Source organism: Vombatus ursinus, unplaced genomic scaffold (genome assembly GCF_900497805.2).
Source record: "Vombatus ursinus unplaced genomic scaffold, bare-nosed wombat genome assembly UNPS02014768.1, whole genome shotgun sequence".
In the NCBI taxonomy this organism is placed as follows: domain Eukaryota; kingdom Metazoa; phylum Chordata; class Mammalia; order Diprotodontia; family Vombatidae; genus Vombatus; species Vombatus ursinus.
In genome coordinates this window covers 21,191,528-21,219,329 of record NW_020954546.1, presented here as the reverse complement: position 1 = coordinate 21,219,329, position 27,802 = coordinate 21,191,528, and the positions used below count along the sequence as shown (strand labels likewise).

The following is a 27,802-nucleotide window of genomic DNA, read 5'->3' as shown; positions in this document are numbered from 1 at the left end:
ATAGAATTAGCAAGAGATGCCCTCAAGGTCTCTTGTATCAGGGACTGGACATCTAATCAACACATAAATTCTAAAGAAGGAAGGGGCATTGAGGTCATGGAGAAGACTATTATCTGTGATCTTCAAGTCATAAAAACAGGGTCTATCCTAACCTTGAAAGACTCCCCAAACACAAATGCAGCCTTGTGGGTGAGCCACATGGTGACTAGGGACTAAGATGTTTTGAGCAGAGGGAATGTGATTTGAAATTCAAGTCATCATAATTTGTGTCTTCCAGACTTTATGTAACTGATTGAAAAAAGCAAAGTTACTCCTCTGGCAAGTTGTACCTTGAAAAACTGGAAACCTTCCACACCAGGCTGAATCAATCAGGGGTTGGTCCCATACCATGGGTAAATAAGAGTTCCCTTTTCAAACCCAGCATCTTAACCCTGCCCATCCCTTTAAAGACACATGACCACATTTCAGAATAAAACAGATGAGACAACCCACAAACTAATCCTCAAAGCCGAGACTTGTTAGAAAGTGTAGGGTTCCGGATTAAGTTTCACCCTCTCATTTCAATATCAATTTTGCTCTGTCATGCAAACTTCCTGGGTTTGGGGCCAAATTGTGCTGTGAAAGGAGGGAAGAAAAGACCTTAAATAGGGAGGGGAGAGAGATAGTGGCTAACCATTGCAAGGAGTCCCTCAGAGAAGCTGTAGAAGGTAATGTCTTTATTCACTTTGACTGTATTTTTCTAGTTTTTCTAGATCTGTGTATTTCTAAAAAAAAAAAAAGATTTATCTAAAAGTTTTCATATTAATTAATAAATCAAATTATTGAATTTATCAAGAATGACTGCATTCATGAACATGTGCTGAAACCAATATTTGAGACTGTGGGAAAAGTGTCTTTAGGGTACAGAAGTATCTTCTCTGCTGACCTCCCAGACCATTGTCCAGCTTGCTGCCTCCCCAAGTGAGATCTCTTCAGACTTGGAGTTCCCTGGAGCCCTGCTTTCCAAAATGGATTCCTTTCTGCTGATAATTCCCAGTTGTTGCTTCCCTAATTAAATTGACTACAGGATAGGTGGGGATTGTTCAAACTATATTGACCAAACCCACAGATACCTTTGGGCTATGAAATTCCATCGAAATAAAAGTAGACTGGAGAAGCTTTTTGGCAAAATTGAGAGTGTTAAGCCTAGAAGATTGCTCAGGTCTCTCCTGTTACTTTCTATGATTCTGTGTGATGTCATGCTGGAAGATTGTTGTACATTACCAGTATTTGTGACAGCTGTAATTTCATTGGTCCCCTTCGAAAAGAAAAGATGAACAAAAATAAGAGGTGTCCAAAAGTGGAATAGGCCACCCCTGGAGGTAATGGGTTTCCTCTCACAGGAGGTCACTAAGTAAAGGTGAGAAGACCACATGCCTGGTGTGTTATAGGGCGATTCTTGTTTCAAAGATAGATTGGACTAGATAGACCCTGAAGTTTTTCTTTCTCTGAGCTTCTGTGATTTTGTGATCATTTCATGTTTTATATTTTAAGGGGGGAAAGTGTCAGCAGAATTGAAATATTGAACTTCCTATTTGATTCATGTGAAACATCTGTATCCTCTGGCTTTTTCATCTATAAAATGAGAGGGTTAGGCTAGATGGTCCCTTACAGTTCTGAATCTATGATCCTATGCTCTGCTGTCACTTAACCTCCCTGGGCCTCAGTTTCTTCCTCTGTGAAATGGGGGAGGGGGGCGTTGGACCAGGTGGCCTGGAGATCTCTTTTAGCTAGAGGTCTAATATCCTATGTTTTGTGGAACGTAATTTATTCTGGGAGCTATTGGATCCCTGGTAGTCTGTGGGCAGCAGATGGATTTCCCTTTCTCTCTAATGTCGCTTACTGGTATATGCTGAAAAGTAGAATCACAAGGGGAAATTTTGGTCTAGGAGGAGAATTCAGACGCATGGCAAATGGGTCCCCCAGGGTACACTAATGCTGACATCCATTGCTGTTCTCACCTGCTCAGATGATGTACTAGCATTCCAACAACTTGGATATAGTGGTGCTGATTGAGAAAGGCAGACCAAGGGCTCCTAGTGTCCTAACAAAAACAACCAACCAAACAAAAAACCATTGTACACATTTTATATATTCTTATATAGTATATGTTATTTCTCCCAATAGGATGTAAGTTCCTTGAAGGTAGGGGCTGTTGTTTTTTGTCTTTGTGTCATCACAAGTGCCTTGCTTACAGTATTGTTCAGTTGTTTCAGTCACGTCTAACTCTTCATGACCCCATTTGAGATTTTCTTGGCAAAGATACTGGAATGGTTTGTCATTTCCTTCTCCAGCTCATTTTTACATGTGAGGAACTGAGGCAAATGGGGTGAAGTGACTTGCCCAGGATCACACAGCTAATAACTGTCTGAGGCCAGACTGGAATTCTTGAAGATGAGTCTTCCTGATTCCTGATTCCAAACCCAGTACCTTAACCACTGTACCACCTAGCACACAGTAGGTACTTTATAAATACATGTTGATTGATTGTTAAGGTTGGGAAGGGTGGATGCTTTCTCCCCTGGTGACTTGAATGGGGGAAAGGTATATTTCCCCATTACTGTCTGGTGCTGGCTCTGTGCCCCTTGGCAAGATTTCTGTGGGAAGTTAGCAACCCCCACCCCCCAGGATGTCACCTCTTTGGCAATTGTCAAGATCCTGAGGCAAAGCCATGGGAAACATGTGATGGTTGGTGTTCTAATGGAAAGAAGTCTGGACCAGGGGTCAGGATTCCTGGATTCTCTTCCCAATCCTGCCATTGACTAGTGGGGTGACTTGGGTAGACCTCTTTTCCTTTCTGTGCCTTAGATTGCTCATATATGAAATGAGAGGGTTCAATTACATGGCTTCTAGGGTCCTTATAGATCCATTGCAATGATATTTAAACCTGAACACCACCAAGGTTAGAATGGGTAGAAACCACCTCTTCCCCTGAAGCTTGAGAAAATCTGTTTGCTCTTTGGTAGGTATGTGGGAGGCCTATTTGAGAGTCAAAGGGGACTTATTCCTCTTCTCAGATGACCTGATTCCAGGCTTGGGCAGAAGGAATTTCTCCACCATCGTCACCCCCTTGTCCAGGAGATCTCTCCATTAACTTGGCCTGAGTTATCTATTGGGGGCGATGGTAGCAAAGTGTAGGGAACATAGGACAATGATAGTAGAATACAAGTGCCAGAGGAAGAAAAACATTGTCAATCAATCGTAAGGCACACGGGTCTGGTGGTTTTAGAATGAGGAATTGAAGGCTTGGGAGCCTGAGTGACATGTAGCATGAGAAGCAGGGAGTTGGTAATCTACCCTGGGAGGTAGTTCCTGAATGAGGCCCAAATCTCTTCTGTTGGAGGGAAGCCATTGGCTGTGGTCACTTCTAGACCTTTTCATTTATCAAAATGAGAGTCTTTTAAGGTCAAAGCAAGACACTTGGACTCTGAGAGGGAGATTCCTGGAGGGATCAGGTTCCTGAAATTTGGGGAAAAGCTAAGATATCCCGGGAGAAGAACTCCCTCCTTCCATTAGCAAGTTACTCCAGACAAGAGGTGGTTGACAGCAGAGCATTTCTGGAAAGAAGGCGTAAACGAGGGTTTCAGAGTTGGAAGACTATTTAAAAAACAAAACAAATCAAAACCATAGTAATCCATATTGCTTGAAGGGATTAGAAAAACTCAAATAAAGTAATTGGGAAAGAAGAGAGAGCGATAGACACACATACACAAACAGACAGAGAGACAGAGAGATACACAGAGACAGAGACAGAGAAAGACAACTACAGGGACACAGACACAGACACAGAGATAGAGACAGAGAGTCAGAGAGGCAGAACAACAGAGACAGACAGACAGAGAGTTCATCAGCAGAGGGTAGTCACTGTCTTTGACAGCAGCTTGGTGGAGCCATTCCAAATTATTTGTTAGGCACTGCCACATTTCTGAGACAGGAATCTTGTGGGAACTGCAGAATTGAAAAACACAAAACTCAGAGTAAAAAACAATCAGCTGTTTCTAGAGCTACTGAATCTCAGAAATGGAAAGGACGTTAGAAACCGTGTAGTCCCAGGGTTCTTAACATGGAATCCATAGACTGCCATGGCTGTGGATAGATTTTAAGGGAGTCTGAAAACTTGGATGGAAAACAGTATCTCTTTTCAACTAACCTCTAACTGAAATGTCAAATGAAGGAAGCCAGGGAAGCTAAAAGAGAGACAAAGAGAGACAAGGAAGGACAGAATTGCAGGCATGGGAGAGAGTCAGTGAGAATGGCTGGAGCCTGAAGATGGGGTACCATGTGTAAGGAACACAAGGAGGTTGGATTCCCTGAGGGCAGAAGCTATGGAGGGGAATAAGAAGACTGGAAAGTCAGGAAGGGGGCAGATCACGAAAGACTTTGAAAGCCAAACAGTAGATTTTTGGGAGTAACAGAAAGTCACTGGACTTTATAGAGTAAGAGGTTGACTTGGTCAGACCGGTGCTCCAGGAAGATCTCTTTGACAGCTCAGTGGAAAATGGATTGTACTAGGGAGAGACTAGAGACAGGGTGACTGACCAGTGGGCAGCTGCAATAGTCCGCGCCTGCACCAGAGTGGTAGCAGCATCAGGGGAAAGAAGGGAGCATATATGAAAATTATTACAAAGATAAAATCGACAGATTTGGCAATCGATTAGATGTGGGGAGTGAGAGAAAGTGAGGAGTCCAGGATGACTCATTTTGGGATACTGAGTCACTGAGAGGATGGTAGGGGTCTCTACAGTAGTAGGAAAGCTAGGAAGAGGGAAGAGGGCTAATAAAGAGCTTAGTTGGAGATGTCTAGGAGACGTCCAGTTCAAGGTGTCCACCAAGCATTTCTGACTTAAGCCAATGAAGAACTTTTTAAGTCCAGGTGTACATAGAAACTGTACTGAGGAATTAGTCGGTGTCCTCATTTCTTCCAGCTCTTTAACCTTCCACTTTCAGGTAGCTTTTATCTCTTCAGGCACAAACTGGTTTTGAAAAACAAACACAGTTGGATTTAGTTACAAATAATCCATTGTTTAGAAAGCAACAGTCTCATAGCTTGATCCCAACCAGTTTGTTTTCTCAGAGTTGGGAGTGTAGCACTGAGATGGAGAGAACTGAGTTTGGCATTGGAGGACCCAGGTTCAAAGCTTGGTTCTGCCTCTTATTATCTGCCTGACTTTGGGAAAGTCACTTTTCTCCTCTGGGTCTCAGTTTCCTTATCTGTAAAATAAGGAGGATGGACTCTAAGACCCCTTTCAGCTCTAGGTTCTTAATCTTATGTTTCCCTCCCACTTAAAAGCCATGCTCCTAATAATTATAAGACATTTCATAGTTTGAACTTCATGCTGATCTGGTAGGAGCTAGAATTTTTATGATGCCTAGACTTAGAAAAGTTACTCTAATCAAGGTGAGGATTAGAACTTATGACTTCTGGCCCTAAGCCGGCCCCATTTTCCCACTCTTGTAAAGGCCTGTCTTCTGTTGGGCCTGTTAGGCCCCAAAGGGAGTGGGATGATATCATAGCCCAACCCCTAGGCTTCTTTCTGGGCACCTAAAGGATACGAGTGTGCCTTGCTGATTCTCAGACAGAAAGAGGAGGAAGAAAAGAGCTTGGGAGGGGAGGTCACATTTCTGGGAGTCTCAGGAATCACTGCCCCCCTGTCCCCTGAGCCCTTGGATTAAATCCCATTTCTCTGATGCTTTATCCTCTCGAGAACCCTGTGATAGAGGTAATGCAAGAGTGAGTTTGTCCCCATTTTAGAGATGCGGAAACCGAGTCTCAGAAAAATGAAGTGACTTGTCGAAGGTCAGACACCTAGCAAGTGTCAGAGTAGGCAGCCATCTCCAGGATGCAAATCGAAGTGTCCCAAGAAGGTGCCCCCATCCCCAAAGTTCTTCCCCATTCACCTGTCACAGTGTCTGGATTCCCACCAATACGCATTCTTTCCAGTTCAGCGTTGTCTGCTCCCTGAGGAGTCTCTCTTCAAATGAAGATGGCATGGATGGATGTGTGCATGTATGGGTTGAAGGAGGGATGTGTGTCTCTCCTTATGCCTTAGTAGCTGGTGGTTTGGTCCTGGCGGAAAGTGCCTCAGACAGAGACTGGCTCAGTCGCAAACTTGCTGTGTGATCTGGGACAAACTACTTCACCCCTCTGGGCTTCAGTCTTTTATTTTAGAAACTAAGGGGATTGGTTTGGCTCTTTCCAATGTGGTGTACTGGAATGTAGCCTGGATTTGGAGTTACAAGATCTGGGTTCAGATCCTGACTTGTCTTCTTGTTCTGAGAGATTCCTTGGAATAGCAGATAGAGCACTGGACTAGGAGTCAGAAACCCTGTCTCTTGCACTTACTAGCTGTGTGATTATAGGTAAGTCACAGGGAGTGAGTAGCAAAATCTAACTTTGAACTTAGGTTCCATAAATCCAAGCTCATTGAGCAAGCTCAGTGTTCCTCTCAGGATACCATGATGTGCTCATGAAGCCTATTTTTTCAGGCTAATTTACATGAATCTCCATCTCATACTCTATGTTCCAATCCACCTCTCCTATAAACTGTTGTCTACACACGCTATCCCATGTCCTACCTCCATGCTCTTCCCTACTCCTAGCATGCCCTCCTTCCTCACCTCCATGTCTTTGGGTAGCTCCCATCAAATCACAGCTCAGTGGTCACCTCCCACACCAGGGCTTTCCTGACCCTCCCTGTTGTTAGTATCCCAAATTACTTTATTTTTACCCATCTGTGCACACATTGTAAACCCTCAGTAGAATGTAAGCCTCTTGAGGTCAGGTAGTGGTTTTGGTTTTTGTCTTCACATCCCTGATACACTTCATACAGGACCGGGAACACAACATCCTCCTGAGAAGTGTTTGTTGGATTGAGCTGAATGGAAAAGGTGATAATTTTCATTTTCAGTTTCTAAAAAGCCATTTCTGTCTCTTATGGTCCTGTTTTCTCAGACACCATGAGTAAGATCAGTGAGACTGTGAAGCAGGCCAGGGCTGCCTTCAACTCTGGCAAAACCCGGCCCTTGAAGTTCCGGATCCAGCAGCTGGAAAACCTCCAAAGGATGATGAAGGAGAGAGAAGAAGAAATTGCTGCAGCCCTGTATGCTGATCTCCACAAGGTACTGCTTTAGTCCATGAGCCCACCCTTGGACAGGAACCCATGCTAGGGACTATGGGACATGCCAGAGGAATATGGCAAGCCATATCTGCCCTCAAAGAGCTTTGGGTTGCACTGGGGAAAGAAGATTTAGACTCACAGAATGGCCCCTTCCAGCTCAAAATCCTATGATGATGTAAAATACAAGGGCATGGGGTAAAGTGCCAGACAGCAGGGGCATAGACTTTCAAGGCAAATTCAGAATGGAGGGAAGAATGTAGAGGGAAATAATTTGGGATGACTTCAAGATGGGGGAGCATAGGACTCAAAAGAATGGGGCAGAAGGACAGGAGTGGGAAGGGGATTCCACAGAGGTAGGACCTAGAGCAAAGCTGCGGAGGCCAGAATGAGCCCAGATTGGGGCTTGGCCTGACCAGAGTGGAGGGTCTGAGAGGAGAGATGATTGCCATTGTAGAGGGGAGGGCACTGAAATCCAGGCAGACATTCACAGTAGCCAGAGCAAGACGGGCGCTTTGAAATGATGACCTCATGGGTTCATGGTGGTTTTCCAGCCTCCATCCAACAAACGAAGCCAAGCCAAGAGCAGAGTTGGAAGAGATCTCAGAGCTGCTCTTGTCTCACCCCCTCAGTTTCCAGGAGATGAAAGGAAGTGACTTGTCCCAACAGCCATAATCATGCTTTCTCATTATGCGGTAATAGCCCACTACCTTCATGGATCCCTTTACAACCTGCTGTATGCAGTCAATGTCCATTCCTGGGACTTCATGGGTAGAAGCCATGACCCAGCTAACAAAGAGAAGGCATTCAGGGGGCTTCTGAGCAGCCAGGCAATTTTCCCAGTGCTTTTTGGCTTGGTTCTCTGCCTCTACTTTGCGGGAGGGTGTTGTGGTACCTTTTGGTAAAGTGTGAAAAAGGACAGACTCTACAATCTGAGGACCTGGGTTTGAACCCTGCCACTGGAAATTGCTCCCTGTGTGATGATGGGCCAATCCCTTCCCCTCCCTTGGTCTCCATTGTATCATTGTGTAAAAATTAGGTTGGGTAGATGGGGTCTGAGGTTTGGAGACTGTGATATCACCCTGAATGCCGTTACTTTTACAGAGTAAGTGGTCTGCACTTTATGAAGAGTGCATTTATGCCTTTGAAGAGGTCAAGTATGCGCTCTCCAACCTTCCCCAGTGGATCCTGGATGAGCCTGTGGAGAAGAATGATAATACAAAAGATGGACAGGCCTATATCCACTCAGAGCCACTGGGTGTGGTTCTGATCATTGGGGCCTGGAATTACCCCTTCAATCTGATCATCCAGCCACTGGTGGGCGCCATTGCTGCAGGTGGGGAAAACTTCCTTCTTCTGGATGATAGATAGGCTTTTAGATTTAAAGCTAGAAGGGAACTCAGAGACCATCTAACTGAAACCATTTTACAAATGAGGAAACTGAGGCCCAGAGAGGTTGAGTAATTTGAACCCCAGTCCTCTGACTCCAAATCTTGTGTTTTGAACTGGGAGGACAAAGGGCTCCTTGTGGATCATGGTAGTGTTCCCTACAAATAGCCCAGCGTAGCCCACTGGACCCCATCACTAAGAGGATTGGTCAATTCAGTCAAATTGCCATAAGATTCATGATCAGGGATAGCTAGGTGGTACACTGGATATAGCTCCGGCCTTAGAGTCAGGAGAACCTGAGTTCAAATCCGACCTCAGAGACTTGACACTTACTAGCTGTGTGACCCTGGGCAAGTCACTTAACCCCGATTGCCTAAGCAAGGGAAAAAAAAAAACAGATTCGTGACCAAACTGGGTGTGACACTCAATTCTTGAGTTAGAAGCCATCTGTAGTCTCATCTAGCATACTGCAAGTTTTAGGAGACCATCCAGCATGGTTTCTGGCTACATCGCTGGTGACTTGCCAAGCAGTTTCATAAGATCAGAGATTTCAAGTTGGAAGGAACCTTATAGGTCATCTAACCTGCCCACCCCCTTATTTTGCAGATAAAGAGACTGAATCGCAAATAAGACAGTTTTAGTCTAAAGTCACTTAGACCTGAGTAGCTGAGTCAGAATTTGAATCTAGAATCTGACTACAAGTCTGGTTATTAGCAACATGGCCTTGAACAAGTGGTTTAAGCCCCCTGGGTCTGTTTGCTTCCCCCTAAAAGGAGGATGGTCTGCACCTCTTGATTCTTTCTAATTCTCCCATTTTCAGGTACTAAGAAGGAGAGTCAGGTTTGTTTGTTTTTTTTTTTTTTTTTTGGCGAGGCAATGGGGTTAAGTGACTTGCCCAGGGTCACACAGCTAGTAAGTGTCAAGTGTCTGAGGCCAGATTTGAACTCAGGTCCTTCTGATTCCAGGGCCAGTGCTCTATCCACTGCACCACCTAGCTGCCCTGAGAATCAGGATTTTAAACCTCTGACCAAAGGGCCAGCATTCTTTGCATCCCACATTGCCTTCTCCTGTTAGCTTTGAATGATCACTCAACCTCTGTCCTCTCTCGATGAGATTGTGGCCCCTTTCCTTCATGTATAACTCTCTAGGTGGTTCAGCGGTTAGAGCAATGGGCTGGAATTAGGAAGTCTTGAGTTCAAATTTGGCCTCAGATACTTACTAGCCATGTGACTCTGGACAAGTCACAACCTGTTTCTCTCAGCTTCCTCATCTATAACATGGATATAATAATACCTAGCTGTCAGAAATGTGGTGACGATCAAATGAGATAATAATTGTAAAGGGCTTAGCACAGTGACTGGCCCTTAGTAGGCAGTATATAAATGCTAGCTGTAATTATTGTTATCAACTATCCCTTCATCTTTCCAAAGAAATGAGATGTAGGGGAAAGACTGGGACTCATGGTCTGAATTGGGAAACTGTGGTCAGAATAGGGGTTTGGTCAGGGCTGGAGGACAAGATCTGGGCCCAAACAAACCATAGCACAGCTTCAGACAGGTGTGGCATAAGCCTGGGGGTGTCTAAGCACATGTGTGTGAATGCAGACATGCTGATGTGTATGCAGGTGTCTGTGTGGTTTGTGTGGTCTCTGGTATCTGACCCTGGGGGCTCAGGTCAGGAGAGGCTCAGAGGCTGGGGAATGGAATGCTGGTCACTATGGGAAGGAAGCCTGCATCCCTCTCTCTCAGAGGTGCCAAGAGCTGGCTTTGCCTTGTGCTGGTTACAGCTCAATATGGAGGGCCTAAGGGAATACTCTGGCTCTTGAATTCATGGGGTGCAGGAGTCTGGGGTGACACTCTGGGTGAAGGTGTGTTTTCTTGTATCCTACAGGCAATGCTGTGGTCCTCAAGCCTTCTGAGTTGAGCGAGCAAACAGCCATCCTCTTGGCCACACTGCTCCCTCAGTACCTGGACAAGGTGAGTCTCAGCCCCAAACCTTCTCTGTAGGGGAAAGAATTGGCTCTTGGAAATCACATGGGCAGAATTGGAGGCGGGGGGGGGCAAGTAATTCCTGCAGAGCTGAGGGACCCCAGCTGTCTCCTAGGCCCCTCCTGGTTGGTAAGACCTGGAGGGGAGGGACTCTGTCTTATCCAAACTTTGTGCCTCCCAAGTCAGTTCTAAACACTTAAGTGCTGGGGCTTTCATTGAATTGACAGTTCCCTCACTTGTCACTTGCTATCTCTGTGACCTCAGACCAATCACATAACTTGTCTGGGCTTCAATTTACTCCTCTGTAAAGCGAAGGGTTAGTCTAGAATGATGTCTAAGATCTCTTCCAGTCATAACCCCACACTCTAGGCATTTTAGAGAGCAGGGAACTGAGGTCCAGAGAGATCACACAGCTAACCAGCTGCCTCTGATTTCCAGTTCAGTGTCCTTTCCCCCACACCAAACCACATCCTTCCATACTTGCTCTTCCTATTAGTAAAGGGGAGGGTTGAGGAGAAGGAAGGGGACTGAGAGCTCACCATTCTCCATTCTGCCACATTCCCCAACTAGTAGAAATAACAGTGGGGGCTCTGGGTCTCAGAACCAGTGATTCCTCCCCTCCCCCTTCCCCCTCATCCCAACCCCAATACTTCTTTACAATGGCCCACAACCATTCAGTTTTATTCCTTTAGTTTCAACAAAGTGCTAGTGTTTCCACAAAGTATTCTACATATTACAAGAAAGATGAATTTTAAAGACAGAGCTCCCACCATCAATCAGCTTACAGATTAATGGGAAGATAAAACATGAACCCAGATAACTATAATATACAATATCAACCCATAAACAAGTATTTACTCATCTTGTATTATGTTCAGGCGCTACGCTAAGTACAGAGGCAGCTGGTGGTGTGGGGGGTAGAGAGCTGGGTACGGAGTCAGGAAGATTGGGTTCAGATCTGGCCTCAGACACTTACTATGTGAACTTGAGGCATGTCATTTAACCTTTGTCTGCCTCAGTTTCCTTAACTGTAAAATAGGGATAATAATAGCACCCAGGGTTGTTGTGAAAACCAAATGAGAAGGTATTTGCAAAGTACTTAGCATGGGGCCTGGCACATAGTAGGCACTTAATAAGTGCTTTTTCCCCCTTCTTTTTTGAGCCACACAAAGATAAAAATGAAAGTCTCTGACCTCAAAGTGCTTACAGTCTATGGCAAGAGACAATTATATACAAAGCATGGATAGAAATGAAGTAATTTCAAGGAGGAAACTCTAATAGCTGAGGATAAGTCAGGGAAGGCTCTTTGGAGGAGGCAGGACTACAAAAAAAGTCTGAACCACAGTGAGTCTGAGCAAGGGAATCAAGGAAGACTACCTGGAGGAGGAGACATTTGAACTGGGCTCTAGAGGGGTAGGATGGAGAGGAATTTATCTTTTTATTTTGAATAATATAAAATTTTCTCTAAGTGCATGTAAAAACAATTTTTAGCATTCTTTTTTTTCAAATTTTGAGTTACAAATTCTTTCTCTCCCTCTCCTCACCCCTCCTTGAGGCAGTAAGCAATTTGATAAAGGTTATAGATGTATAGTCATGCAAAATATATTTCCAGTGTTGTGAGAGAATATAGAAAAAAGACCCAACCAAACCACACACACACACACACACACACACACACACACACACACACACACACACAAAGAAATAAAGTGAAAAATAGCATGCTTTGATCTGCATTCAGACTGCATCAGTCCTTTCTCTGGAGGTGGATAGCATTTTTCATCATGAGTCCTTTGGGATTATACTGGATCATTGTATTGGTGAGAATAGCTAAGTCATTCACAATTGATCATTACAATGTTGCTGTTACTGTGTATGATGTTCTCCTGGTTCTGCTTACTTCACTTTGCATCAGTTCATACAGGTCTTTCCAGGTTTTACTGAAACCATCCTGCTCATCGTTTCTTATTGCACAATGTATCCCACATTACATTTATATACCACAACTTGTTCAGCCATTCTCCAAATGGTGGGCATCCTCTCAATTTCCAATTCTTTGCTACCACAAAAAGAACTTCTATAAATACCTTTGTACAAACTGGTTCTTTTCCCTTTTAAAAAAAATATTTCTTTGGGATACAGATCCAGTGACGGTATTGCTAGGGTGAAGAGTATGTTCCATGAAGGGTATGAAGGGTATGCCCTTCAGGCATAGTTCCAAATTGCTCTCCAGAATGGTTGAATCCATTCGCAACTCCACAAATAGTGCACTAGTGTCTCAATTTTTTCCACATCCCCTCCAATATTTGTCATTTTTCTTTTCTGTCATACTAGCCGATCTGATAGGTATGAGGTGGTACCTTAGAGTTGTTTTAGTTTGCATTTCTCTAATCAATAGTGACTTAGACAATGTTTTCAAATAACTGTAGATAGCTTTGATTTCTTCTTCTGACAATTACCTGTTCGTGTTCTTTGACCATTAGTCAACTGGAAAATGATTTATATTCTTATAAATTTGACTCAGTTCTCTAACTGTTTGAGAAATGAGAACTTTATCATAGACACTTGCTATAGAAAAAAATTGCTCACTTTTCTGCTTTCTTTCTAATCTTAGCTACATCTTGGTTTTATTTGTACATATGCTTTTAAATTTAATATAATTGAAACCATCCATTTTAAATCTCATAATGTTTTCTATCTCTTGTTTGCTCATAAATTCTTCCCTTATGATGGATAAGAATTTAAGAATGAATTAGGGAGGAAGGGGAATTCCAGGGATAGGGAATAGTGTGAGTAAAGATACAGGGATAAAAAAGACAATGCCATTTGACTGTGGTTATGAAGGGAATTAGCAGGGAATTGGCTAAAAGTAGGGTGGCACCAGATGGTGGAGGGCACCTGTTTGATTATCTACCTGTGGAAGGGTATCTGGAGGTCAGTGGGTCAATAAACACTTATTACATGCCTATTATGTGCCAGGTACTGCACTAAGCACTGGAGATACAAATAGGAAACAGAAAGATGGTCCCTGCCCTCAAAGAGCTTACAATCTAATGAGGGAAGATAATACCTGAAAGAAAGCTAAAAGGGCAGGGAAGGCAGGTTGAGAGGGGATGGGAGAGGAAGGCAGCCAGCACTGGGGAAGGATGGAGAACTCCAAAGGAGTCTCACTGAGGGGGAAATGAAAAGATGCTTTGCCTGGGTACCCTCTGTAAGTGGAGGTTTGGGGAGGAGTTCATGACTCTGTCTTCTCATCAGAAGACAGATGATGAAGCATCAGTACCTCGGCTGATGAGGTCTTGCATGATGATGAGACTCCTGGGGCCATGATGAAGAAGTGGGAAATAAAGCAGTGATAGTATTCCAGCCAAGGGATCATAGGAGCACAGATTTGGAGATGGCAGAGACTTCTGAGGGCATTGGGGTCCTCTGATGCCAATGCTAGAGCTTTCCGCACCAGGACCACCTGAGTGTCAAGACAGAGAATATTTTTTGACTGATCTCAATGTGTTTTCATGGCAGGACCTGTTTCCAGTTATTAATGGTGGTGTTCCTGAGACCACAGAATTGCTCAAAGAGAAATTTGACCACATCCTTTATACTGGGAGCACAGGAGTGGGCAAAATTATTATGACAGCTGCAGCCAAGCACCTGACCCCAGTGACCCTGGAACTGGGAGGGAAGAGTCCCTGTTACATTGATAAGGACTGTGACCTTGACATTGCCTGCAGGTGAGACTGTATATCAGAGAATGACAGATTACTAGAGACTGTGGTAGTTGGACGAGACCCACAGAGCTTCTTGAGTCATAGTATCACTGAATGAATAAATGAATGAATGAAAAAGCAATAAATACTATGTGTCAAGCACCAAGCTTTGTACTGGGGATACAATAGCAAAAGGGAAGACAGTCCTTGTGCTCAATAAACTTATGTTCTAATAGGAAGAGACAACACATAATGGAAGGAGTGGCCAGGGAGGAGTATTTAGGTTTGGAAAAACCAATGGTGGTGAGTAGAGTCATAGATTTAAGCAACCGTGGCATAGTCAAAAATTTAAGGGGTTTCAAGTCTAGAAGGCCTGGCATTGCTACTTATTATCTATGTGACCTTGGGAAAGTCACCCCCTCTGAACCTCGTTTCTTCCTTTGTGCAATGATGGAGTTGGATTAGACAACCCCTAAGGTCCCTTCTGGTCCTCAGTCCTAGGAGCCTGTGGCATCCATACATGGCACCATAGGGCACATTTTGTTTTTGATTTGGGTGCACAGCCAGGGCACAGATGAACCTAACTGGCCTATATAAGTGAGAGAGCAGTGGGCAGACCCCACAGGTTCTAGGTATGTTAACAGATCATTAAACCAACTGTCAAGTTCTACCATTTCTGTTGAGGAAAGTGGTGCATCTAGGGCCGTGAGTATTGAACAGGTGGCCTCCTGAATGCTACTCTTTCTAGCAAGTTGTCTTGATATGGGGGAGATACAGACTGAACATTCCATGTAAATTACCACTTGCCTCTTCTCCCATGATCCTCTTGCCTTGGGTTGCAATCCTATCCCATCTGGAAGATGCTACTGGGCCTTCTGACCCAGCTGCCAACTTCATGAACTGGGGGATGGAGGGGTGCCATGCCCTGCATTCTACAGCTGCTGATAGGGCAAAGTGCCCCTACCCTGGAATGGAAAACCAAGCAGGATATGGAAGATTATTTTTCAATAACCAGGGCTGTGTTGTGTCCTCCAGAAGCCAAAGTTGCTGCTTCTTCCAGCATTCCCAGCAAATGAAAAACATGTAGCATCCCTATTCATTATTTATGGCAGGAATTTTCTTGCAATTTTTTTTCCTCTAGACGTATCACCTGGGGAAAGTACTTGAACAGTGGCCAGACTTGTGTGGCTCCAGACTACATCCTCTGTGATCCTGCTCTGCAAGGCCAAGTAGTCGAGAAGATTAAAAAAACCCTGAAGGTGAGTGAGGGACTGTGAAATCACTTGGGCTTGCCTCACAGACCCTCTGAGTGGTGGTAGTAGAGAGATGGCATGGCTATGGGTGTGTGCTCTCAGAAGGGACTGATGTACTCTCTAGCCCCCACCCACCACTTCCTTGGTGAGAGGCACTATGCTAAGTGTTGGAAAGAAGAAGAAAGGTAAAAGACATCTCTTGCCCTCAAGGAGCTCACATTCTAATAGAGTAGAGCATGGAAAGAAAGAAGTACATATAAGATATAAAGTGAATGAAAACTTTTTTTAAACATTCTTTTTAAAAACTTTGAGTTGTAAATTCTATCTCTCTCGCTCCAGCCCTTCCCCAGCTTTTTTAGAATATAAGCAATAAGGCACCCATTATACATGTGAAGTCATGTAAAACATAATGGAAACATTTATTAAGCACCTATTATGTACCAGGCACTTTACCGATATAATTTCATTTGATCCTTACAATAACTTTGGGAGGCAGGTGCTCTTATGATCCCTATTTTACAGTTGAGGAAACTGAGGCAGACCGGGTTAAGTGACTTGCCAAAGGTCACACAGGTAGTAAGTGTCTGAGGCCAGATTTGAACTCAAGTCTTCCTGACTCTAGGCCTGGTGCTCTATCAACTGTGCCACCTAGTTTCCCCTGTTCTTGCCTTTTGTATTATCATAATCATTGTGTGTGTTATTTCCTGCTTCTCCTTCCCCTTCTCTCTGCATCAATTCACATAACTTTTTGCATGCTTCTCTGAATTCTTCACAGTTGTAATTTCTTTTAATCAACTAATCAGCCAGCATTTATTAAGTACCTACTGTGTATCAGACACAGTGCTAGCTGTTGTGGCTACAAAGACAATATCATGGGGGAGGGGAAGACACCATCACCTGGAGGAGCCCAAGAAAGGCTTCTTGCAGAAGGTGGCACATTTAGCCAATTCCTAATCAATAGGCACCCACTTTGTTTCCATGTTTTTTGTTGCCACAAAAAGTACTGCTATGAATATTCTGGCGCCTGTGGAACCTTTCCTTGGTGTCTGACCTCCTTACATTCCATGCCCAGTCACGGGATCTCTGGGTCAAAAACATGTGAATTTTAGTTACTTTCTTTGTTACTTTTAGGTTGGATCAATTCACAGTTCCACCAGTAGTATCTCAGTGTGCCTATCTTTCCACAGCCCCTCCAACATTGACTTTTTTACGTAAAAGAAGACATTTAATAGGAATACCTAGAAGCCCTTGCACCAATATAGGATGGAGCTTTGACATTTGAAAGAGACTTGTTTTTTTAACTGACTGCAAGGTCAGCACGAATCAGTCAGTAGTAGGATGTGGCATTGTTGGTGCTAATGTGACATTAAACATTATTAGAAAATCAAAGCCTAGAATTATCTCACTGCACTTTGATCCCTGTTCAGACCACAACTGCAATGTTGGTTTTAGTTCTGACTCCTAAATAAGGTGACGTTTCCTCAGAAAGGATGTTGAGCTGAAATGAGTACAGAGGGCAGAGATCAGAAGTATGAGTTGACTCAGACCTAGGTGAAGGATATGGACATGTGTGTCCTGAAGAGAAGACAACAAAGGGAGAGGATAGTTGTTTTCCAAGATAATAATGGTAGCTCATATTTATATGATACTTTAAAGTTTGCAAAGCTTCATGGCAATCCAGGGAGATGAGCATTATTATTATTATCATCTTTATTTTACGGGAAACTGAGACTCAGGGAGAGTAAGTGACTTGATGAGTAGATGAGGAGCTAAGTAAATGGATAGACAGACAGACAGATAGGTGATAGATGAATGGATAGAAAGATAAACAGAAAGAAAGATAGGCAGGTAAATGGATAGATGATTAAATGGATATGTAGATACATAGAGTTAGAAGGATAGACAGACAGATAGATAGATAGATGGATAAGATAGGATAGGATAGATTGATAGATACATGAATAGCTAAAAGAATAGACAGGTGGATAGATAGAAAGATAGATTGATAGATGATAGATGGGTAGAAGGATACATAAATTAATAAATGATTAAATAGATACATAGATGGATAGAGACATATAGAAGGATAGATAGATAGATGATAGATAGATAGAAGGATAGATAGGCAGGCAGATAGATAGATATCTGCAGCCCAAAGAGATAAAGTAACCCATCCAAAGTCACACAATTTAATGAAGGCTGGAAAACAAGACATCAACCTTGTCTGTTGCCTAATTACCATAAAGTAATGAGAAGAATGGATTCTCTTTCTGAAAGGCAGGGAATCCAGGGGAAAGACCACTAGTTTTGGAGTCAAAGATATAGGTTCCTTTTCTGCCTAGGAGTCTTACTACCTCTGTGAACTTCATCATAACTCTAGGCCTCAGTTTCCTTATCTGTAAAGTGAGGGGGTTGGACTGGGTGATAAATAAGGTTCCTTTCAGCTCTAAATCCTCAGTTATTCTTAGCAGCTGCAGACATTCCTTGAAATTGGGTCCATAGCCACACAACTATTCTATGAATGAATGAATGAATGAATGAATGAAATAAAAGCATTTACTAAGTGCATACACTGTGCCAAGTGCTGTGTTAAACACTGGGGTTACAGATAGAAAAAGTCAGATAGTCAGTTCCTACTTTCAAGGAACTCACATCCTAGGAATAGGGATGGGGCCTGGACCTGGGATTTCATTGAGTAGAAGGAAATTCCAGGTGAGTGAACACTCTCTATCAATGCAGGTCAGGGCCCCCTCTACAACTTAGCATTTTAGGGAGTGGTTTTTGGATCTGAAATATTTAAAAATGATTTTCTGTGCATTCTATCATGAACTCTTTTAACACCATGCTTATTTCCTAAAGGAATTCTATGGAGATGATGCCAAAAGTTCTCAAGACTATGGAAGAATGGTCAACAGTCGTCACTTCAAAAGAGTGATGAACTTAATAGAGGGACAGAAGTTGGCATATGGAGGGAATGGAGATGAGGCCTCTTGCTATATAGGTGGGTTGCCACTGCACCTCCCTTTCCCTTTACTGTGAAGAAGGCAAATTTGTGGTTTTCATTGTGTAGCATTTATGCAGGTGGTTAATAAATGTTGATTGATTGTGTCAAGTGGGGCTGAGATGGGGCAGTTCTGGCCCCCTCGCAGTGTGGCCCTAGGTGTTGTTGCACCCCAGGCCTGGCCTGTTTCTACCCCCTGCCATGTGAATGTGGCTTTGGGCAGGATGGGAGGGAAGGAGCTGAAGAATTAAGCATTTGGTTGAGCCCTTAGGGAATCAGTAGGGTTTTGTTTTTGTTGTTTTATTTTCCTTTTGTGGTGGAATCTCCATTTTCTTAAGGCCAAGGCAGGTTTTCAGGACGTGCCAGGACTAGTTGATACAAAGGATGACTTTGGCACCTATGTTCAGTGCAAATGGGTAAGATATCTCTGCCCCTTTAGATGACCTAGAAATTGGGGTGTGGTGCTACTTAATTGTCTGAGAACAGGTATAAGTATTGCAAAGATGAAAGTCACCCTGAAAGGTGCTCTCTCTCTCTCTCTGTCTCTGTCTCTGTCTGTCTGTCTCTCTCTCTCTCTCTCTCTCCCTCTCTCTTTCTCTCTTTCTCTCTCTCTTTCTCTCTCTCCCTCTCTCTCTCCCTCTCTCTCTCTCCCTCTCTCTCTCTCTCTCTCTCTCTCTCTGTCTCACCTGCCCTCTATCTGGATGCTTGACCAACCCAGTCAGTGTTCACATATTCCAACTCAACATTTCAATTCATCAGTCAGTCAGTCATTTATGAGCCCACTTGGTGCATCAATGGACGTAAAGCTGTCCTTGGAGCTAGGAAGACCTGAATAATGGATGTGTGGCCTGGGACAATTCATTTAACCTCTTATTTTTCAGTGACTTTCTAAGACTATAATAACTGAGGGGGTAGAAAAGTTTCCTTCCCTCAGAGGAATTCTTAATACCAATGAAATCACAAATCTGTTCCCTATTCCTATGCCCATGTGGCAAGCACAAAAACAAAATCAAGCTCTGCCTTCAAGAAGCTTACATTCTATGGGGAAATATGTGTCCTTGTTAGTTCTTTCTTATGAGGGATTTTTTTTTTTGAGGCAATCAGGGTTAAATGACTTGCCCTGGGTCGTACAGTTAGTAAGTATCTGAGGCTGAATTTGAACTCAGGCCCTCCTGACTCCAGGGCCAGTACTCTATCCACTGGGTCACCTAGCTACCCCAAGGGCATTCTTTTTTTTCTTTTTTTGGGGGGGAGAAGGCATTTAGGATTAAGTGACTTGCCCAGAGTCACACAGCTAGTAAGTGTTATGTGTCTGAGGACGGATTTGAACCTCAGGTCCTCCTGATTCCAAGGCCTGTGCTCTATCCACTGTGCCATCTAGCAGTCCCCATTACCCCCAAGGGCATTCTTAATAGTGAATTTTTTCCATCTTGGAATGCTCGCATAAGGGGCATTGGTTGGCCCAGGGTGAGGTTTAGGGGTGGGAAGTGGACAGGAGGAAAAGGAAGGAAAGCTGGGTTACATAAACACATGTCTTTAGGTCCCTCCAGCCTCTTCCAAAGCAGTGCCTTCCTGCCCCCAAACACCCCCATGGCAGGAATGAGGCAGAAGTCACAAAAACTAGACCAGGGATCTTGAGACTGATCACACTGAGGACGTGCACAGGGAGGAAGACAGAGGCATCCACTGAGCCATCCCCTAGTAGAGCTGGCTCCTGCCAGGCTCGGGTCCCATCCCGCCCCTCTTAGATTTCTTCAAGAGGAGGGACCACCCAGGATCCATGATTCTGAATCCAGGGCTTGAAATTTCCAACATCCTACTCTGCCTCCCCGACCTCTCATTTTAGAGAGGAGGAAACTGAGGCCCAGGGAGAGGAATTATATTCTCCAAGGTCACAGAGGTGGCACACGTCAGAGCCAGGCCAACCCACTTCCTCTGACTCCAAGTACTTCATTCTTCTGCCTTTGCACCCTGATACCACATCCCCCTTTTCCTACCCCGGCTGCACCCTTAGTATTGCCCTGGGTGCCCCCAGTGTAGGACCCTTAACCTGTGCTGTTGGCTGCCTGGCTTTGCACTTGATTTCTTTAATTCAGGACTGGAGCGGGGGGGGTGGAGTTATTTTCCCCAGAGTTTGTTTCTCTTTCTGTGGGCAGAAGCTGGGGACAGGTGATTCAGCTCTGATAATACCCAAGTCAGGCCACAAGAAATCCATGGGCCTATGTCTTTAATTTCAAACCCCAGCCCCTTTTTTGTTTGTTTTTAATGTTGTCCCCATTGGCTTGAGGTCTCCAGAGCATCCCCTGTGGGCTCACCGTGCCTGACTTCCTTGATGCTGTTGCTGGCAGAGAGATGGAGAAAGATGCAGGGTCCCCCAAGGCACAGTTGGAGATCTACCTTGTTATCATGGTCATCTCAGAATCCAACAGAGAGATGGTGGGGAATGCTGGAAGGCTGTTTGGAACAGCATCTGGGATTGTTCACAGCCCCCTCTGTGACATCAGTTTAGAGAGTGCCTGGGACAGCCTACCCTCCCGGTCTTCTTACACCTTCCTCCTTCCTTGTACTCTTCCATTCAGGGACACTCACCTCCATACATTCCTCACTCATGATACCCGACTTCCCAACCCTGGGCATTTCCCTGGCTGCCTCCTGCACCTGGAATGTTCTTCCTCCTCTTCTCCACCTCTGGGATTCCTTCAAGTCTCAGTTAAAATAACCCCTTCTGCAAGAACATTTTCCTAGTATTCCTTCATCCTTAGTACTTCTCCTCTGAGATTCCCCTCTGCCCCCACCATTTACTCTGTCTAGATCTTGTTTCCATAAAGTCAAAATGTAATGCAATAAAAATTTATTAAGCACCTACTATGTGCCAGGCACTGTGCTAAGCACACAAAAGGAGGCAAAAGAGAGTCTCTGCCCTCAAGGAGGGCAATCTAATGAAACACAGTTGTTTTCATGTGTCTACCCCTCTGGATTGTGAGCTCCTGGAGGGCATGACTTGGTATTTTTTTCCTTTTCTTTGTACCCCCAGCCCTAAGCTCAGGGCCTGGCACATAGGTGATAACTAATAATAGCTAGTTGATTTACTGACTAAACCATTGAGAAATTAAATGACCTGCCCAGGGTCACCAAGCCAGCAGCATGTGGCAGAGGGCAGAATCTCTCTGATTCCAAGGCCAATTCTCTATCCACTGTGCCACACTCTCCAAGCATATTACTGGTTATTGGTTGAAAAAGTGCTTTGAAAGGCTAGCTGGCCAGGTGTGTCTGGGTGGATTGTGCATGAGTGAAGAATGAGGCAACCTCAAGGTTTCTCACTCGGGTACCTGCTTTGATTCTTGGTCTTTGTAGCCCCCACCATTCTCATTGACGTTGACCCAAGGTCTCAGGTGATGCAGGAAGAAATCTTTGGGCCTGTTCTCCCCATCGTCTGTGTGAAGAGCCTGGAGGAAGCCATCCAGTTCATCAATGAGCGGCCAAAGCCCTTGGCTCTCTATGTGTTTTCTAACAATGACCAGGTAATAAATACTAGGGACCCTCCACCTGACCTCTCTATGCTCACCTCCCCCACAATACACTCACACAGGCTGCCAAGGCTCCCTGTCCTCAAACTGAGTCAAATGCTCTGTCTAGAGCAACTGGGACCTAGATGGCATCCAGAACATTGAGCGCCATCCTAGCTTTGTGTGGCATTGAAGGCAGAGCTGTGCAGTAAAGGGAATACCGGGTTCTTATAAGCCTGGGGCAGCTAGGTGGTGCAGTGGATGGAGCGTGAGGCCTGGAGTCAGGAAGACTTATCTTCCTGAGTTTAAATCTGGCCTCAGACACTTACTGGCTGTGTGCTCCTAGGTAAGTCACTTCACCCTGTCTGCCTCAGTCTCCTCATCTGTAAAATGAGCTGAAGGAGGAAACGGCAAACCAGGATCTCTGCCAAGAAAACCCGAAATGGGGTTATGCAGAGTCAGACATGACTCAACAACAACCGCGTAATAGATTTTAAAGTGCTTCGTTAATATTCTCCTCAGGCTCCTCCCCACTCTTCCTTGGTTATGCCTACTTTTCCTGAAATAACCTTTCAGGATAATGGGGGAGCTGGAGGTTGGGACCAGGCCATACTGGATGTCCTGAAAGACGATGCAAATGTAAGCTTTAATAGCACTAAGACTTTTTGAAGACTCTGTATTATGATCTGGGTTTAACCTTCCCCATCATCCACGTCACCCCTTCCTAACCCCACTCCTCCTAAGAAAAAACCAAAAACACCTTTGTATTTGCCTGAATTCTTTACACAAAAAAAAATTTAATAAGGACACAGCACTGGGCATGGGGGCAGGGAGTATATTTGGTCTGTCCTCCTGAGGGCCCATCTCCACTGTCCAATGCCATCTCCACTCACTGGTTTTCTCAGTGCCCTACAGTGTGAGCCCTCTGCCCCCACCTCAAGCCTCTGTGTGTGAGAGAAAAACACTAGGCTTTTCCTAGGTGTCCTTTTAGCAGTTCTGCAGGGTGGCCCTACCCAAAGCTTGGGAAATGGGTCCCCATTCTCAGCTCCATTGAGGTGAATCACAGAGCAAGGGAGGGGACTGTCCTAAATACAGTCACAAAGGCTGGAAAATTCAAGTCCTCTGTCTTTCTCTATCTTCCTTTTCCACATCCAACCCTTAATCCCTACCCAAGCACTAATCTTTATCTCTAAGAGCAATACTTGTTTCTACAATGCTTCCCAGTGTGCAAAGATCTTTTATCTCCAGCACTCTGAGAGGTAGATGGTGAGGCAGAGATGAGGAATCTCATTTTACTGGTGAGAAAACTTGGCTAGAGTCACACAGAATCCCACTCAGAGTATGTCACAGGATTCTAGTCCAGAGCTCGAAGAGATCTCAGGAATCACCTAGCAGTGTCATTTTTATGAAGGAGGAAACTGAGGCCCAGAGAGATGAAGAAACTTGTCCATTAAGAGGTAGCTGGTGGGGCAGCTAGATGGTGCAGTGGATATAGCACTAGCCCTGGAGTCAGGAGGACCTGAGTTCAAATTCAGCCTCAGACACATAACCCTCACTAGCTGTGTGACTCTGGGCAAGTCACTTAACACTAATCGCTTCACAAAAAAAAAAAAAAAGTAGCTGGGTGATACAGTGGAGAAAGCATGGGGTCTGGAGTTGGGAAGACCTGAGTTCAAATTGGACCTCAAGATACTTACGAGCTGTATGACGCTGGGCAAGCCATTTAACCTCTGCCTCCAAGTGCGGATAATAGTAGCACCAACCTCACAAGATTATTGTGAGTATTAAATGAGATAATATCTATAAATACGGTACCTGGAACATAGTAGGTACTATATAAATGCTTATTCTCTTATGGTAATATAGATATCAGAGCTGGGATTTCAACTCCTGTCCTTTGACTTCTAAATCCAGAAGCCTTTCCACTGGCTGATGGGAGATTTGGACCCAGTTCTTCTGACTCTAAATTTAATGTATTCCTCATTCTTTTACATGGGCTCTAAGCTCTAGCTTTAACTTCTAATTCTTAGCCTTAACCCCCACTGGAATCCAAACCCCTGGGTGGGTCACCAGCTTCCCTCATCAAAAGTAACAGGATCCGAGGTCTAGAGCTTGAAGAGGCTTTCTAGTCCAACCCCTCATTTTATATTTGGGGAAACTGAGGCTCAGAGATATGCCCAAGGTTCTAAGTAGAAGAGCCTAGATTTGAACCCGGGTTCAGCAGACTTTCCACTGTGCCATGCATTTTGTGAACCTGCTTTCACTTTGGAGGGGCAGCCTCTGCTACCTGGAAGAGAGGATGTGGCTCTGGGCAAAGGACAGAGTAGCCTGACCAGCCCCTCTCTGCTTTCTACTAGGAAATTCCTTCTCTCTGGTCCTCAGGAGCTCTAGGTTAGCCTGTCATCAGGAATCTCAAGCTAGTGTATGTTGTCTGGGAGCTCACCAAATATGGAAGGTCAAAGCTGCAAAGGATCTTACAAGGGAGGCCCAGAGAGGGAGGGGGACTTGTCCAAGGTCACAGAGCTAAGGAGGAACAGAGCCAGGATTGAAACCCAGGTCCTCAGACTCCAAATCTAGTGGTCTTCCTATTAGACCACACTGCCTCTCACTCTTCTGAGCCCACAGCTATGGCCCTTTTCCTGGCAAAATTGTGTCATGGAACTAGAACTGGAAGGAACCTTCGAGGCTCTCTGGTCCATTTTATAAACAAATCTTGGTACTGTCTTCCAGGTCATCAAGAAGATGATGGCAGAGACTTCCAGTGGAGGTGTGACCGCCAATGATGTGCTGTCCCATGTTGGTGTCCACACTCTACCCTTTGGTGGTGTAGGTGAGTCCCAGTCTTCTCTGACTCCTGCTCATTCCTTTCCCTTCCTCCCAGGGAATACAGCACATGTGGCCATGGGATCCCCAACAAAGATGGATGAGGAGCCATGTTCCCATTTAGGATGATGGCACCTCCCTTCCCAGGTTATGGTGAAGATCAGATCAAAATGAGGTCACATGTGTAAAAGCCATTACAGACCTTAAAGGGAGCTACAGAAGTGGTTATTATTATTACTACTGTTATTGTTATTGTTATCATTACCTTTATTTCACTTGGACATTCCCAATGGGGTGGGCAGAAAAGGAATAGAGCCTAGACTGAGATACAGGAGGAAGAGGAGAAGAGAGGTGAAGAGAGGGAGAGGGAAAGGAAAGGAGATGTGTGTGACATAGAGACAGTGGGCAGAGGGGAAGAGCAAGCATCCCCATGACCTGTGAGCTGCCTGTCCAAGGCTGCGCTCTCCACTCCCCGCCCCCATAAATATACATGGATTTTCTGGCTTCCTTGCAGGTGACAGTGGCATGGGCTCCTATCATGGTAAGAAGAGTTTTGAGATCTTCTCCCACCGCAGGTCTTGCTTGATCAAGCCTCTGAAGAAGGAGGACTCTGACAAAGTCCGATTCCCACCTTTTCCTGCGAAGGTGAGAGAACCTTCGAATGTCAGAGCTGAGAGGGACCTTGGTATTTATAGGACCATGGATTTAGAAGTGGAAGGTTTTTAAGAGGCTATCTAACCCAAACTCTTCATTTACAGAGAAAGTGAAGTGATGTGTCCAAAGTCACATCTTGAGTTAGTGCCTAGCCAAGATTAGAGCTCAGATCTTCTGACTATCAGGGAGAGGAAAGGTGAGAAAGAGGAATTTCTTATCCTTGAGACATTCACCAAAGAGCCAGAAGAAGCATGGAGTCTGGGTACCATTCTGGGGCTGAGTAGTAAACTTAAAAGAGTAAATTGTTAAAAATAGAAGAGAAACAAACCAAACCAAAAGACTACAGAATTGACCAAGGAAACTAAATGCTGTTTTTTTCAAAGATTTTTGGTTCTTTTTCTCAGGACCATATGTAAATAGACTATGTATCAGGGCACAGAGACATGGTAAATAAGTGTTAAAAAACAAAACAAAACCAACAACCTAGAAATACTAAGTATCTCTTTGACAGACCATACTACAACAAAATTCAGAGAACAAAAGAAAAAAGACTTAATAATGACATTCTGAATAATGGATTGGTCAAGAATAAATCCAAGTAATAGTTAATAATGTTATGAAAAAGAACAAGGTTTAAAAAAAAGTAGAATTAGGTTTTTCAGTATGTTGATTAGTTTTGTTGAACTTTTTATTCTCTCTCTCTCTCTCTCTCTCTCTCTCTCATGTATTATTAGTGGATGGATCTCTGGGAAGGGGAGAAGGAGAGATACCTTGGGAAATGATGGTGATATATAAACAAAATATACCAATAAATTTTTTTATTTAGAAAAAGAAAATGATAATGATGAGACTATACACCAAAATCGCTGGGATACAGCTAAAACAATCCTTTGAGGAAAAATTCTCTCTCTAAAATGTCCCATGAACAAAATAGACAAAGAAGGCATTAAGGAGCTGAATCTGAAATTTTAAAAATTAGATGAACAAATAAATCCAAAGTAAGTGAAAGTGACATAGGGCACAGTGGATAGAGCACAGAGCCTAAAGGCAGGAAGACCTAGTTCAAATCAGGCCTCAGATACTTACCAGCTGTGTGACCTTGGGCAAATCACTGAACCCTGTTTGCTTCAGTTTCCTCATCTGTCAAATGAGCTGGAGAAGGAACTGGAAAATCATTCCAGTATCTTTGCCAAGAAAACCACAAATGGGGTCAGACGTGACTGATGACTGAACAACAACAAAGTAAAAGAAGAAATCTTGAAAATTAGAGAAGAAATAGATAAAACAGAAAATAAAGACTTTTAAAAAACTGAAGAACTTTAACAAAATCAATGAATCTTTAGCTAATATTGATCAAAAAGATGCAGGAAAAAAGTCTGGTCTCCAAAGGTGATACTTCTCTTCATGAAAGCCCCAGAGAAGTTGGAAGGGACTTTGGAAAGATTATCTAGTTTGTTTCAGTTTAAAGAATAGGAAATGGAGGCTTGGGTGGGGAGCTAAGAGACTTGCATGGAATTACACCATGAGTTCATGGAAGAGCTGCCTCTGAGAGGGACAGTACCATTGTGGCATCTCATACAGACCAAGGGAAAGATGGTCCTAGTCTGGGAAGAAGAGGAGGTCAGAAATTGGGCAGAGCTCAGAGAGGACAGGGGTTTAGACTGCATGACCTCTGTCTCTTCCAGCTCTGATCCTATGAGCCTGTGATTTTCCCTGACAGAAGTGGGGAGCTATGGAGGGACTCCAATCCCCTCTCTAATCACCTCTCCCCTTCTCCCTTCTTCACAGGCTTTACTCAAGTGAGGAGGTGGCCATGGTCCTTTGCCCACTGGGACAAAATGATGTCTGGAAGCCCACCATTTCAATCCTAGCTCTGAACCTTCACCTCTGCTGTGCTCCCAACTTCTCTCCTCTGTTCTCCCTGCCTCAAGCAATCCCACCCTTCCCTCAATTAGCAGCTTGATTGTCACCTCCTCTGGGAAACCTACCCGGACCACCCCACCCTGCAGCTTGGACACCTTGCTCCTTGGGACTTCTGGAGAATCTACTGTCTTTACCTGTCCATTATCCTTAGCATAGATTCCTTTAGGTTGTTACTTAGCTGTTCTGGGGTCCTGTGTCTTTATCTTCCTAATTAGATTGGAAGCTCCTTGAGAGCAGGAATCAACTTACCTTTTTTTGTATCCCCCCCCCCCTTGGTGCCTAGCATAGTGCTGAGCACAGATCATTTATTCAATAAAGACCTGTTGAGTGAACAAATGAATGAATTTTCTCCTTTGTCAGTAAAGACATGAATCCCCCTTCTCCACAAGAACCTGGAACCTGTC

The 27,802-nt window shown here is 44.3% G+C and overlaps 1 protein-coding gene across 2 annotated transcripts; it reads left to right on the top strand.

Moving 5' to 3' along the window:
* Positions 1-498: 498 nt before the first annotated feature.
* LOC114043137 (aldehyde dehydrogenase, dimeric NADP-preferring-like) lies at positions 499-27,684 on the top strand. Of its 2 annotated transcripts, none has more exons than XM_027862102.1 (11): positions 499-707; positions 6,992-7,158; positions 8,259-8,490; positions 10,434-10,519; positions 14,054-14,262; positions 15,380-15,497; positions 18,351-18,492; positions 21,847-22,013; positions 24,729-24,828; positions 25,336-25,466; positions 27,264-27,684. In XM_027862102.1, the coding sequence occupies exons 2-11, from the start codon at positions 6,997-6,999 to the stop codon at positions 27,276-27,278; spliced, it is 1,362 nt and encodes a 453-aa protein (XP_027717903.1). In that variant the 5' UTR covers positions 499-707; positions 6,992-6,996; the 3' UTR covers positions 27,279-27,684. The 2 variants fall into 2 exon arrangements, with proteins under 2 accessions (XP_027717903.1, XP_027717904.1); XM_027862103.1 differs by lacking the exon at positions 499-707 and adding an exon at positions 2,459-2,496.
* Positions 27,685-27,802: the final 118 nt, after the last annotated feature.